Source organism: Anastrepha obliqua, chromosome 4 (assembly GCF_027943255.1).
Source record: "Anastrepha obliqua isolate idAnaObli1 chromosome 4, idAnaObli1_1.0, whole genome shotgun sequence".
In the NCBI taxonomy this organism is placed as follows: Eukaryota; Metazoa; Arthropoda; class Insecta; order Diptera; family Tephritidae; genus Anastrepha; species Anastrepha obliqua.
In genome coordinates, this window is record NC_072895.1 from 124,311,343 (window position 1) to 124,327,079 (window position 15,737).

At 37.4% G+C, this 15,737-nt stretch overlaps 2 protein-coding genes across 2 annotated transcripts; one reads left to right on the forward strand and one right to left on the reverse strand.

The window, feature by feature from the left end:
* The first annotated feature begins 2,876 nt into the window (after window positions 1–2,876).
* LOC129244752 (protein deadpan) lies at window positions 2,877–11,599 on the forward strand. The gene is made up of 3 exons (XM_054882567.1): window positions 2,877–3,565; window positions 5,215–5,310; window positions 9,533–11,599. The coding sequence occupies exons 1-3, from the start codon at window positions 3,425–3,427 to the stop codon at window positions 11,084–11,086; spliced, it is 1,791 nt and encodes a 596-aa protein (XP_054738542.1). The 5' UTR covers window positions 2,877–3,424; the 3' UTR covers window positions 11,087–11,599.
* Window positions 11,600–13,895: 2,296 nt separating this feature from the next.
* Window positions 13,896–15,040, reverse strand: LOC129245308 (uncharacterized). Its single transcript, XM_054883393.1, has 2 exons — window positions 14,926–15,040; window positions 13,896–14,849 (listed from the first exon to the last, which is right to left on the reverse strand). Exon 2 carries the CDS (start codon window positions 14,838–14,840, stop codon window positions 14,415–14,417), a length of 426 nt encoding a protein of 141 aa, XP_054739368.1. The 5' UTR covers window positions 14,841–14,849; window positions 14,926–15,040; the 3' UTR covers window positions 13,896–14,414.
* Window positions 15,041–15,737: the final 697 nt, after the last annotated feature.

The following is a 15,737-nucleotide window of genomic DNA, read 5'->3' on the forward strand; positions in this document are numbered from 1 at the left end:
ATCGGTTTGGCGGTTCTTGAGTTATAGGATTACCAAGGAAATGTAACTTCTTTTTATATATATAGATATAAGATTTTTTTCAGTTTGTGTCCGAAAAATCCAAATATCTTACGGAACCCTATTTTTTTCCAAAATAAAATATAATCCATGTTACTCGTGGATAATGTAGCTTTCGAATGGTGAAAGAATTTTTAAAAATGGGTCCAGTAGTTTTGGAGCCTATTCATTACAACCAAACAAACAAACAAAGTTTTCCTCTTTATAATATTAGTATAGATAATAAAATTTTTGGAGGCACTTTCAAATCGGTCAAGCTCACGTAAAGCTCCACATGTTTGGTAGTATTCTGGCACAAATCATAAAATATAATAAATTATATAATATAATTGTATGGCTCAAAAAATTCGAATATACTGATGAAATTAAATGAGATATATAATCGTTAAAAAAATGCCACATGATTGTTTTAGTAATTTTCCAATCATTTTGAAAATTTCCACAGTATCTATTTACATAATTCACCAAAGTTCCTTGGAAGATGTTTTTTTTTTTTATAATTATTAATCTCAAAATAATAAATAAGCCAGGGTTTTCTAGCACAAATGGTTTTTTTCTTTGCTTCCAAATGCTGCGAATAATTCAAAAATTAAAAAAAAAAACCTCCCAAGAAAATCTCGAGAAACTTCTCCTGAAGCAAATCATTTTGATTCTTTTGCGAAGGGCACAAAAACTTCGGATATGTTGCTGAAATAATTGTCCTATTCAAAAAATATAATTCTGTTAAAAAACGGACAGATCCGACTTCATTGATTACTCGCATAAAAAATATTCAAGGAATTCTTAAATCGCTCCTAGGTGTCCAGACATTACTTTACTTACGCAGTTTATGTTGTGCGGCGTCCTGCTACAACTGGAACATTATCTCATGACAAGAAAATAAGGATTTTTCGAAGAAACTAGCGAAATGATAGTCTTTGCTAGAAAAGTTTTTAATTTTTTCATAAGTAATAAAATGTTACCTCGAAGAATTAAACTATTGTACGCAAAACAGAGGTAACTGCTTTCCTACTCTGGTTTTGCTATACAATAAAATAAGGAAACACTGCGCTTCAATGCAGCTGCTAAAAATACCTACTACAAATTATCGAAAAAGTTGGTGTGGCTTGGTTTGCAGTTGTCTTTTCAGTCTCCACAAAAGTAATTGCAGATATTCAGCATTTACTCGCGTCTGACTCGTGCAAAATTTTGAGCAAAGAATGCCTAAAGTAAAGCCTGAGTAGAGCGATCCCTGAGTGTCCTCAAGTGCCAGTCTATGAGTTTCACACTTTCCCACGCCTAAAATTAATTATTGCTGCGACAGCTGTTCTTTGCCTGCAACCCACCGTGCCATACCATATAATCCTTGGTTGGTTTCATGCCATGGTTCGTAATTACCTCTCCTTACGCGCTGCTTCTTTTATTTTCATTTATGAATATGTCGAAATCTTAATCTACGCTTTGCATCAAAACACAACCCCCATTTGCTAAAGCCAACCGACCGATCGACCAGTCGATCAACCTACCCTCCTCCTTTGATAGGTGATGCTGTACACTGCCAAGTTATGAAGATTTCTTGAGATGCAGCTGTCGATTTTGTATTTTGTGAGCAGAAGAAAGTTTTCTTACCTACCCTACACCCCAGGCAAGGAACGCTTCATGTGTGTTGGATTTTTTTGCATCTACATAAGTATGTATATGTGCATGTAGGTAAGCTGATAGTGAGTTACAGCCTTTAGTCAATATAATTGCATTCTATTGTTCAAAATTAAAAGGTAAAACCAAGAAAAAGAGATACATATGTATGTATGTATTTCCTTATTTTTTTGAAAATTGCTCTAGTTTGTTTAAAAATGATTTAAAACTGAAAATTTTGATTTTACTTGGAGGACTAGATTTTTTTATTCCGATGAGTCTTAGAACTATTTTTAAGCCAGTTTTGGATAAATTATTGTTTTTTTACAAATGCATATCATTCATACATATATATATATATATACATATATATATGCATATGTATATTTATGTTACTGAACCGCGTAAATGTTTTGAATATTAGATCATTGCGTGTTTCCCAACAAAATAAATCACTTCATTACTTAAGTGGGGCAGTCTACTTACATGCATACATACATACACCCATATGTATAAGTTACTATAAAATTACGGATAAATATTAAAATGACTCTAGTTGATTTGAGTTGAGTGATTTCGCTTTCGTTGTTCTGTATCAATTCATAAACTCATATCCGTCATTTAAATGGAAATATAAGTGTGGATGTATGCGCTTCCCTACGCCTCTATATGTGTATGTACATACATAGGTTTGTGTGCATGTCAACCCATTGATATGGTGATAAAAATGTTGACAATGAGGGTAATATTTATTGCAATCACTCACACACACCCACATCCACTCGATTACCGGAAAGTGGTCATACACAGGAATTTCGCCCCCTCCTCTCAAAACGGCGGGGAATGCCGCGACCACCGCCGCCACAGCTTCACACATTTCACCACAGTTCACACACTCGACTTTAGTCATAGGCACAGTGGCAGTCATTGAAGCTCCTCACAGGTCAACGCTAGCTGACTTACTACCCGTACATACACAAGAGTAAAGTCACAAGGAGACAACAGCACTTTACCTGTATACTTCGACTATCTGTCTTGTTGGCTGACTATCGGTCGCAGAGTCTCACGGCTCACACCACCAACACTACAAACTTGCAGTTGAGCAAAAGAACTCAGGTAACAACAATAATGCAAACACAGTCGATTTTGGTGAGCGTGAGAAAAAACGTAAAGGAGCCGTCGATCGTTCGTGTGCGAGTCGTGTGTGTACGTCGCTGCCTGGCTTGCTGACTTCGTGCGCCAAATCGTCGTGGTAGTTGGTCGTGGCTGTCGAAATCCTCGTGTGGTAAGGATCATTTTGAGTGTGCGCATTCCTGACGATCAGTATCCTGTTGGAGTTAAACGCGCGTGGTCATATATTTTGCGCGCCGCATAAGAAACTGCCGAAGCATGCAAGTGATAATAAATTAAAAAACGAAAAAATACTCTGTTCGACATGAACTGTTGCAATAAAAAATGTTAAAGCACAACTGATTGAAGTATGAAACGTTAAGGGAATTTTGTGCAATAAAAAAAGCAAAAACAAATAGCACTCCGCTTAAGTCGCTTGTGTAGACCAAAGTTTTCCTTTAAGTGTTGTGTTTCAAAAATTATTGTTGTTGTTTCTGTATTCAAGCAAACCATAACGTAGCGAATGTGTGTCAATGCCTTTATGAAAAAAAAAATTGTAATGTGTTGATAATAAACCTATTTTCAATTGCAAAACCATTATATTTTTGGATAACCATTAATTTGCAATACTAAACTTACAATAATGGATTACAAAAACGATTTTCAATCGGATGATGATTTCGATTGTTCCAATGGTTATAGCGATAGCTATAACGGTACAAACGGCAGCGGTCAGGCGCAAATGTCGAATCCGCTCGGACTCTCGAAGGCCGAATTGAGAAAGGTTTGTACAATTTTTCAAAATCAACGGATCCTTTTCTTTGAAATTTGTGAAGACTTTTATGGCGTAAGGGGTTAAAGGGATTTAAAAAACCGCAATTAGTGCCTGCCAAAACAAAGTAAAATATTTTGTGTAAGCTGAAAAAGTTTCTGAGGAGAGTTTGAGTAGTTTAAACATTTTTGGTGGCTTGTGAATAAGAAAATATAATTTGGATCGGCAAAGAAATTGAAGATCATAAATTTGGTAAAAATCTCGATGAAAAAGTTGTGTGATTCTAAAAATAATTTGTTGTTGTTTTTCATTAGTCCCATAAGATTTTTCGATGAAACAGAAATCTAAAGTTCGAAAGAGCAGCTGTTGGTTGGAAACACGTTCGAACTAAATATATATAACAAAATAAACTCACCAAGGATAGATGCTCGCTTTTTACCAAAGAACAATACGATGTGTCAACTTAAAAGTGATCTGAAATTGAAAATCAAATTAAATACAGTACCGGCTCAAAAACCGCACCAGCAATAAGCGCCTTTTCTCATCTCCTTGTTTTCTAATTCTGAAAAAACTTTGAGAGAAAAAAGACACACAAATAACAGATAGTAAATTATGTACTTCGAAAAGCTAGTTGTTAAATATATATTTTTCAAAACGTCAGCGCAGATGATAGAAGAGCTTAAGCTAGAAAGGTCTGCAAATTTTTAAAAATAGTATGAACGGAGGTGTATTTATATTTGCGAAAAAAAAGTTTGAGACGTAAATGGGTGGAGTTTCCAAGAAATGTAAATGGTGAGAAAATACCTTTCCAATTATGCATACCCCAGAAGTCAAAACCAGTCAAGACTTGGCTGTATTATTAAAGTTCCTTGAAGCTATCTTCCAAAAAACTAAAAAATAGCAGCGAAAATCGCATTACCTTGTTCCGGTTAAAGAAGTTGTTTGAAAACATTTGTAAGCAGACATTTTAAGCTTACGCTCTTTTATCATTAGAAATGATGGTTTAAAAAAAATGTAAAACTATTTTATAGAAAAAACTCGATTTTTGTGTGTGCTTTCAAACCAGCCCCCTTCTCGTATTTTCCAAAATATTTTGGTAGAAGTCCTAAACTATAATAAATTTTATGATTTCGGAGAGTAAAGAGTACCAATTGGTTGGGAGTGAAGCACTCTAATGTACAAATACATATTAAGAGAAAATCTTCACAAAAAATAGTCATTCACTTGCATAAGCAGGTTTTATTTCAATAAGTGAAATTACATGGATTTTTTATAAGTTGCATTTAACGAGTTCGTACTGTACATACAATTTACATTTCTCTGACTTTTTGCCAAAATAACTTATTTTACTTTGGAATACTTTGCTTTCTCCTAACAGCTATGTCTAGTAAATAGCTGTTTTAAGTTGTAATAAGCGCAAAGGATCAATGCAAATGTAAATAAAAAATTAGGTAAATTGATTTAAAAGTTGTGATTTTATTACTAGGGTGTGTAAAGTATTCGAATCTTCACAAATAGTCACAATGAGTTTCCTCGTGGATCTAGCACTTTCGCACAGACATGAATCATCACATTGAATTCCCTGAGCTCATTCTACGCCACAATAGCTTTCCTTAACAAAGAACAGATATACTTCTCTCATTTGAATAACTTTTTTGCAGACAAATAAGCCAATTATGGAAAAGCGGCGGCGTGCGCGCATAAATCATTGTCTCAACGAGCTGAAGACTTTAATACTGGAAGCTATGAAGAAAGACGTAAGTAAAATAGAAAAAAATGAAATAAATTAAGGTCGAGGGGTACTGAATACTCGTCTGCTGAACAAATGCCATGTTTGAAAGGGTTAGAGCAAACTATTGTATTATGTAGTATTCTGTGATGAAAAGCGCCTCATAAAAACCATTTGCGTTCGGAGTCGTCTTAAAACTGTAGGTCACTTTATTCAAGACGCACCCCACAAATAGGAGGAGGAGCCAAACACCTAAGGTTCTGTATGTACGAGAATATACAAAAGTTGGAATGTTCTAAATATCAACTTTGATCAAACTAAATTGGTTGAGATTATAAACCAATTTCGCTTAACTGATATATCAACTAATCTTTGAGCAAATTGAGCTTAATATTTTCCACGCCTGCAAGTATGCAGCAAGTTACGTCTTCTGCATAACATTTAACTTTCTTAGTATAGAACCTCTCAAATGGCTTACGGAACAATAAATGAAGCGGGAGTGAGAAGGCGCAATAAATTTCAAAAAGTGGTGTTCGCTTAAAAATTACGAGTAACTTCTCTTCCTTTTGTTTTCATTCTCTGCAGGGCTGACGTCATCTGATTGTCAAAATCGCGAAAAATAAAGTAGCGCTTTCCCGAAGACGCCACCTTCTGTATTTTATGGTGTGCATTAACGGATTCCATGAGCTAAACAGCTCAAATAAATAAATACTCTTCCTGCTCTTCTCTTCATCTTCTGTTTCCTACTCTCCCTGAGCTATCTAAATATTTGCGGAACACGCTGAACTCGTCATCGTCATATTGAATGTCTATACCTACCACGCCTCCTTTTCAGTGATTCTGAAATCTATTTTTAGGCTATTTATGTTCGGCAGTACGCGTTATCAGATTTTTATATATGTATTGCTAATTTGTTTTTCAATGTATTGAAAACTCACGCCAGTCAATGATCGCTTTGAGTAAAGATCAACGGAGATCAGCACTGTAAGTTAATAAGCAAATACATTTGAATGTATATATGTATGCAACTATGTACATAAATGTGCACCGAAGAGTATGATTCATTCAGTAATTTAAATTTAAAACTGAGACCAAAGGTTCGACTAATCTTACTGATGAGCAATAAATTATTGTTGATTGTTCAATTTACAGTTAGCATTTTCAAAATGCGATTACGGGCACTTATGTGGACAGACTGTGTGTACCTGAAAAAAAAATAACCATGCGACACGTTTGCATAAAAAAATCAATTTCCAGCAATCCCTTCTACACTTCTTTTCATGAATTTTAGACTCATTTTGAGAGAGAAGCAAAGAAACTACACGAATTGTTATGAGTTCTATGTACATTGAATATATTCCTCATTATTCCTCTTAATTTACTTAATTTGTAGCTAACAAAAAATGCCATCGAAATATAGGAATCAATTAATAAGTGGCGTCAAATTTCAATAGAATCAATTACAAGGCAAAAAGTTGACAAGATCAAGTGGCCCGCAGAGTAATGCTTGCCGACAACTTGCTAACACCGAGTGTCCTGCGGCGCGCTACGCTCGATGAGCTGGTGGTGCCAACAACACACACGTACGTGTTTAGGCAGAAAAAAATGCTCCTGTTCCTTTTGTTTTTCTATAAACAATTTAACTGAGTGTAAAATTCCTCTAAAGACACCATGAAGAAAGAGTGAATTTGAAAAAAGAATGAATCAGCAAAAAATGCATGTCCCTTGAAAGTGTTAAACAAGCCGACAGCGTCGGTAGCGGCGTTGATAAAAGCAAACGATACCCGGTGATTAAATCACTTGTTATAGGCTAAAGGGCAATATGAGAAAATTGCGAGGCCGCTGAGTGGGAACCTGTTACGAGCCAATGCAATGGCAAACAAAATCGAAAATTGAAAAACAAAAAAAAGAAGAAGAAAATAATATCAAATCTTCGCAGTATGAGAGAGACAAGTAAAACACAAAGTAGAGAAGAACAAAATAAAAAATTATTCAAAAAAAAAAAAACAAAAAAACGAAAATAAAGTGATCCTGCTGCGCTCAATACCTTTGCTTATTTACTTATAGACACTAAGCGAATTTATGAATATGGATGTGTGCGTGCGTGCATGTGTGCCATTGTTAAGTGTGAGAAAAAACGCCAACAACCCAACAGCCACCATTGAGCTTAAAACTGAGTATAATAATGATAATGATGATCATAATTATGAAGTTATGGCGGATCGTTATGACGCTCTTGATCGTGAACAAGATCGAAGCGAGTGGCAGTGGCGGCGGCGCTCTGTGCCAAACTGTAGGGAAAAATGAGTAGCAAAAACAAACAATAAGAACAGCAGCAACAACAACAAAACAAAATCGAAGGTAAACATGTTGCGTGGGAAACTTGGCCAGCGTAGTACTGGCGACTTGTGAATCAGCAAAAATGGACAACGACTAAACGAAATTGCCAAAGATGCGAAAAAAACGATGATGTTGAAATTTGCAAACGAATGCATGTTTGCATGAGTATCGATCCGCATGTGTACATGTGGTGCATGCATATGTATGTGTCAGCAGCTTCACTCGCGAAAAGAATCACTCGAATAATAAAAGTATTGAGAAGGCGAAAAGACAACAAACCGCAAAACAATTGCACTTTACCAAGTTGTGGCATTTTGCATGAACGCCGGTTGCATCAAGATTGCAAAAGCATCCAGACATTCCGTAAGTGAAGCATACACGAACATACATACATATGTATGTATGTAAGAAGATATTTCAGCTGATCTGCCGCCGACACAACAAGTAGCTTCACACTCCACTTGGCAGCGCGTCCTTTCGTCGCAGCTAACCAAACTTCGCCGCTTGAATTCCCAGCAAAACTTAGCTGATCGTCAATTTTTTTCTCTTGCTCTCTGTCTGTCACGATCGTGTGCCGATCATCAGTGATCATCTATTCTTATTGCCACGAAATACAACAACAACCACAAATAAATAAATAAAGGGAGTCTACACCATCAGAATCTGTGGCCGCAACCTAGCCATTTGTAGTGGAATGGTCAGTCATTTCAGATTATGAGCTATACTACATATATATGTAGGTACATATCTAAATACTCGTACATACAAACATATGTCTGGGCAAAGCTTTATGTATCCATTGCTGGAGCTGTTTCACTGCCTCTGTTTTACTTTCTGTAAATCTTTTTTTTTACTACCTTGAAATTTGTGATGGGATTTTTCATACAAATTGCTATAAATTAGAGGCAAGGTGGTAAAAAATGCAAAAATAATTGCAACATGGATAAGAATGGAACTACAACAGCAACAAAATCCACGGAACTGGCGCAACTTCAAAAGCATTTTCAGTGATTCACGTAAATGTGAGAAATATTTAAGGCTTTGCCCAGTAGACAATGGATTATCAATGTACCGAATGGGTAGGCCAACTACTTCGAGGAGCGCCGGAAAACTGTGAGGTTAAGGCAAGTTGGTGGCACTGGTTTTTGCATTTAGAAAGCTTTTTCTTATTTCTACCAACAAACCTCTGTTAAATTTTTTTTCATTTTATTTGTAAGTCTAATTGATAGGCCCATGATAGGACGCATTGGCCCACAAGAAAAATCATATACGTCTCTTGTGATACCATTGCAGCAGGAGGAGATGACGTAGATTTTAGGGTTGTGAAAAACAAACAAAGAAGGCCGAAGTTTAACGTTCCCACCGACAGTTGCTTCTACGTAACCGGAGCGACCCGGATTTATATCCGGCCAAGGACTGTCACTTCAGCAACATTCAACGTATATATTGTATATGGGGAATGTTTATGCTGCTACAACAACAACAACCGAAGTTCAACTAATCACGGTTGTGTTAATCACTTTTGTGTACTTATATATAAAACTATATCTTCAAGCATAGCAAACAAGTGAGAGCAGAAGTCACACATCTGAAATCTGCAAGCACAGGACCTGGTTGGGACCTAGCTAGAAAATAATTCACCAGATCTTGATAAATACTATGCAAGCACAGTTCTCCCTCGAATAACACGACTTACATAAGTATATAGAGATATTAGTCTTTGTGCCTCTGTTTATTGTTATTTTCATTTTTTTGTTTGTTCTTCTCGAGAATGCAAAACTTCGAGAGGTTGCCGTTATTATTGTCACATTTTTTCAGTACTCTACACCACTTGACATTCGCTTCAATATATTATTTTCATATTTCCACGATTCAATTCATTAAAATGTCTTTGTTTCCCTTCCTTTTAGCCCGCTCGTCACACCAAACTGGAAAAGGCCGATATACTAGAAATGACCGTCAAGCATTTGCAATCCGTACAGCGCCAACAACTAAACTTGGCAATCCAAACGGACCCCACAGTGGTGCACAAATTCAAGACTGGTTTCATTGAATGTGCCGAGGAGGTCAATCGCTATATCAACCAACTGGATGGCGTAGACACAATAGTTCGACAGCGACTTACCAACCATCTAAATAATTGCGCCAGCAATCTGGAACAACTCGGCTCCATGACAAACTTCAATAATGGCTATCGCGGCCAACTGGCAATGAGCATGTCGGCGCCGAGCAATCTTTTCGGTGCTGCGTTAGCTGCAAATCCGTTAGCAATGCCCAGCGCCGCAGCGTCTGGAGCGCTTTTTCCTCCACTGCCGCAGGACTTAAACAACAACAACAGCAACGGCGGCGTCAATGTCGGCGTCGGGGTCAGCTTCGGCAACAATCTTAATGCGGCCGCCCCACCCATTCCACCCGTGCAAATGGGCGGCGTACAATTGATACCGTCACGCTTGCCATCCGGAGAATTTGCGCTGATTATGCCTACCACGCATGCGAATATCTTGAATAATAATACCATCAACAACAACAATAGCAATAGTTTGCCTTTTGGCAGTTTTCCGCAGAGCAGGAATGCCGCTGCAGCGCCATCTCCAATGGTGACTGCAAAATCCACAGCAAGCATAGCGGCTGTGGGTATGGTGATGCCCGTCGCAGCTGCGCCTGTCAATGATTTTGCGGCAAACTACAAACGTTTAAGCGCATTTAGCCGACCACCAGCAGCGCCGACGCAGTTACAAGTGGATGTGCCGACAAACAGTGGCAGTGTCAGCAGCAAAAGTGACTACTCAGCCGCAAATACACTGCCTTCTCAACAACAACATTTGCAAGAACGGGCCGCTCCTGTAAACCACCAACTACACCAAAACAGCTCCACCGCGACCAACAGTCCACCACTGAGTCCCATTTCATCGGTGTCCAGTCAAGGCGATGATTCGCTGATGCACACCAGCTCCGACTTCAACGGTTCACGCTCAGCCACACCTCCACTCGATGTCACCGGCGATCATCAACAATTGGAGCACAACTTCTCCGGCGTATTTTCCACACCATCCAGTGCAGAGTCGTCGCTTACCACCGGCTCAATCTCATCGCTCTCTTCCGCATCCAAAGCCAACACCAAATTGTCATCGCATTTACAGCAACAACAAGTAACTTCGACCAGCGGCAATGCCGGCAACAGTTCCAATACTAGCATAAGCAGCAACAACAATACAAACAATAACGAGTGCAGTGATAGTGGCATCGAACTGAATGTGTCTCTGAAACGATGCATCGACGACGAAGCGGACTCTAGCGATGCTAGTGAGGCACCTGCCTGCAAGAAAGTTGCCTTGGAGTTGAAAACATGGAATGAAGATTCAGATTTGGGTCTAGTCGATGAGCAACAACGAGTTTTAGTTAAGCAGAAATACAAATTACAGGAACTGAAAGAAGATAGCGATAATATGTGGCGACCCTGGTGATACACCCACTCCACCCATTCTGGGCTGGTCGCCTTTGCCACGCGCAAAATGCGATTTAGAGCCAAATCAAGGGTGCTGTGAAGTTCCATATTTAGGAGGTTCACTTAACAGTGTTGCCAGCTATTTGTACCGAATAGTTAGTCCATTGTGTCGCGGATGTGAAAATTATGTTTTTTTGTACTGTACACTTACTGCTTTGTTTTCTGTTCGCTATTATACGTTAAGTTTTACACTTCATTGTCGTTTTATTAGTTATATGTCTTGTGTAAGTTTTATATATGTTACATATGTAGTTGCGTTGGGAATATATGTATAATATATGTATGGATGTACATATATGTAGAAGAGGAAGTGGAACGCTTCATACTCGCAGTTTAGCTCTTAAAAACACTTTAGATCTGTAATAAATATAATTTTTAATTATTTGTTTAAAAACTAAGGGGACGCTTTATTTAGAAATAATGTGTTATTTTATTTCCGTAGTGGTTTAGAATTTGTAAACAAAAGATTTGAAAATGTTAAGACCTTTTTAATAAATTTCTCAAATGGTTATTTATTTTTTTATACTTGACATTTACTCTGTACATTTTTTCAGGGCATTTAGTTATGATATTTAGTTAATATTTGAAAACAAAAAAAAAAAACACAAATTAGAAAAACAATTAACCCAAAAACAAAAACAATTATTTGAAAAATTATTGCATTGTTTTGTACAACTTTTCAGAGAGATTTTAGACTATACTTGGTTAGATCTATAGCAAAATATATGAATAAGTAAAAGTATTCAAAACAGCGAGCCTAAGAGTATGCAACAAAAAATGTAGGCAGATCGACGTCTATTCACGCTGAATGCTGCATCAAGTCATAAAATGAATTAAGCATACTTTTGGGATTTTAACTTGATCATATTTTAAGTGAAAAATATTTGTGTACAATTCATTGCAAGAAAATCCACTTTTAAGCTGGCATAAATATTTGATCCCTAACTTGTATATTGCGAAGATTCAATTGGCTGATATAAAAGTTTGTCTAAAGAAATGAAATGACTGTCAAAATTAGTGAATATAAAAAAGCTGAAGTATATTGTTTAAAGAAAATAGTAAAAACTCTTACGAATTTTTTTGCTCTTTAACTTTGTAAGTTTCATAGATATACACAGATACAAATACACAGAACTCAAATAAAAGACCATAAATTACTTTGAATTTATTTTCGCTTTTAATACTTGAATGTTTCTTGAAGTTGATTATTTCTTGTGTTTGAAAAAGGGCTTAGTTAAAAAAAGCTAAAGCCACTTCAAAGTTATCATAATCGATGCACGACTATCCGGCAGGGCATGAAACATCAACTGGAAAACCACCCAGGGGACATATTTCAGCCATAAAACGCTTCTCATAAATAACAGAACATCTGCCGTTCGGAGGCGGCTTAAAACTGTAGGTTGCCTCATTCTGTCGGTTCTATGTAACCGGAACGACCCGGATTCAAGGCCAAGGACGTGACAGTACATCAGTACAGCAGCATTCCCTGTACATGCATGGAGAATGTTTTTATTGCTACAAGAACAACAAACACATTTCCTCTCGTGATAGCTACAACAAAACCTGAAATACTGGTTGGGAAAAAGTATTTAAGCTATGACAGAAAAAATGTGAATTAAAAAATTAAAAAGGTTATTTTATTTTATAACTTAAAAATCAGGTTATAAACACAAGGAAATCAAGGATTTGACTTGATATTGAAATTATATTGGCAACCCGAAATGATTTTCCTCCTGAGCAAACCGTGTCAAGGAAATTATTTAGGATAGAGATGCTCATCTGGTGCTTGGCTTATTCCAAGGCCTAGATTTATTTGATTATCACTTGTTTTCATCGATGGGACACTTATCTGCAGCGTAGCGCGCCGTTTCTTACAAAATTGTAAAAAAATTGATTCAGTAATCGAACTTCGTTTGAAGGAATAAAATTGGAGAGATTGATAAATAAATTAATTTCTTGGAATAAAATATTTTCTACCATTTTCGAATAGACGTAAAACTTTTTTTGAATCATAAGTACGAAGATCGTTTGAAAAGTTCGTGCAAAGTCAGAGAGATGGCACTACTGGCACATATAAAGGTTATGTTTAGTTAGTAGCACCTCTTGGAAGAACACACACCAAGTTTCAGCCAGGTCGGTCTATTTCTTTGTGTTTGGCATTCGTTTGAATGAAGAAAGTCGAGTGATGTTCTTTTCAGCAACTGTGGCCGCAAAATTTGTCGAAATAGGATTTCAACTCGTTTCACAACGCCCCCATTCTCCAGACTTGGTTTCCTCGGATCCCCCATACTACTATTTGTTCCCCGATTTGAAGAAGTGGCTAGAAACTATAAAAGCCTTGAACGAAAAGTATACGCTTAAAAGGTTAACCCCAAACAATTAAGTAGATTTTATTTTTGCACGGGTGTTTCAAGCGATTCTCGTATATACATTTTTTTTCCATATTTTTTACAATTATTATTTAGAAGTTGTTGGTGTTGGCGCCTTCAGTAGTACCCCAATAAGCAAACTAAACTTGTCGCGAGTTAAAAATATACGCCTTTTGCTTCTTAACCCTTTTTGTTGAGCCCCTTACTGTTTAGAAATATTCTTAAACTTGATCCTCCAACTGAGCTAATCAACGCAATAGATGAAAAACATACCACGTGCCATCCAACGTAAGCGCATGACCCACCCACACCAGCGAATGTTACGTGATCTGTTTTATTTTTAAATTATGACTCTTTGTAAATTAAACACGAACTTTTAGTGGAGTAAAATTTCGATATACTAACACTAAAAAACTTTTATTAGCGTTTAAAAGTTAAATGTACGTTTTCACAAATGCAGCTATATTATCCTAACACTTAATATAATTTTGTAAATAACTACATTAAATCCACGCCCATTTGATTAAGTCAGAAAAGCAGTTCAAATTTGGTCCGCTACATAAATCTCTACTCAAACGGGTTACCTTAGCGAAAGCAAAATTCATATAAGCCAACTTATACACGAAATTTGTCTACTGTGGACAAAATGTCTACTATGACACTTTAAATTTAAACACCTAAAAAATGTCCGCTTTGTATGCCCAAAGTGCTCGTACTAATTCACTGCCAACTGATGCTAGGCAACGATTATTTCCTTTAGTACGCACACCCAGGCCATGAAGCCAAATCACTCGAATTCTTGCACGAAACAGAGCAAATGTATCATTGCAAAATAATCAAAAGCAAATTTTGCTCTGGTGATCTTTACACTTGCGACTTCTATGGCTTTGTCCGTTTCTTCCCCATACTCTAGTCCTATTATTCTTCCTTCGCATAGCCAAAGAGCTTTTTCAACAAGTTATAAACGATCATTTTGTGTGTAACCTCAGCTTCATATTTCATATATTCCGCCATACGGTTCTCCTTGTAGAGCGAGTCCAGAAGATCGAAAAGTCGCATCTCCAAAGCGTCCAACTCCACCTCTAACTCGGATGTGTGTGTACCTGAGAACAGAGCCTGCATGTAAACGTTAGGCAATTTAGTCAATGCCTCGTCCAATTCGTGTAGTATCGGCTCGTCGGCGGAATGTGGAAAATCGGTCACAGGATCTACACTTTCGGATGATACCTGATATGTGTGCATTGTGGGCGTTTGGTCGTTGTCATGATTGTAGTCGCGGAGTGGTATAGCGCAGACTGTTTGCAGTGAGATCAGTAGCGCAATCAACGGTAAGAGTTGAAACATTTTGATTTTCTGAAAGGAAATGCAAGTATCTGTTAGTTTACGAAAGTAGATTATTTGGTGATCCCAGAAATATTTATACACATACATGCAAATATAAATATGTGCTATTATTTTCGTCCGGTGATATTTTATCGCCAATAAACTCCTGCCTTAGCACACTGCGTTTGCACTGAATTCACTGTATTCGTTGACACCAAACTTTCGACTGCGCGATGGCTTTGCTTTGTCACGGTTTCCTGGCGCACATTGCCTTTTTATAGCAATACTAATCGAAATCTGAGCTAATTTTATTCGTATGGAAGAATGCAAATAATTCTTTCGCAAAAAAAGGTAGAATAAACAAGTAAATATAAATACATATAACTCAATTGTGTGCAAGGGATTATGGCGAGTTACGCGCAACTCTTATCACAATGCGTGTCGTGAATACACATCCGCATGCACACCCATAAATGTAGCCGTGTATGGGTATGTTCGCACAAAATGCGAAAAAAGTCCGCTTCCGCACAGCTTCAGCTGTACTACACTGTGCGAAAAATAACTGATGTCGGCTTGGTTAGTCGAATACCAGTGGATTGAATGATAGAATACAAGAATGATAGAATACAAGAAGCAGAAGAGAGAGGGAATGACTTTGGCTGCCACGTCATAGGAGACTTGACTTCAGAATGTGCTTTCTCATTTTACACGCATTCCTACTCACTTCCAAGTAGACGGCAACGAAGTAGGATGCGCAGCGGCTGCGTTTATTTTTTCGTAAATGGCCAACACAGCCGGTGTATTTACCGACCTCTGCTTTAAACAAACCGCTGTCATCTCTGTGATGTTGGCCGCTGCTTCTGAATTCTCTCCATCGCGGTTGGTTAGCGCTACAAGCTCTCAAATGCAAGTACCTAT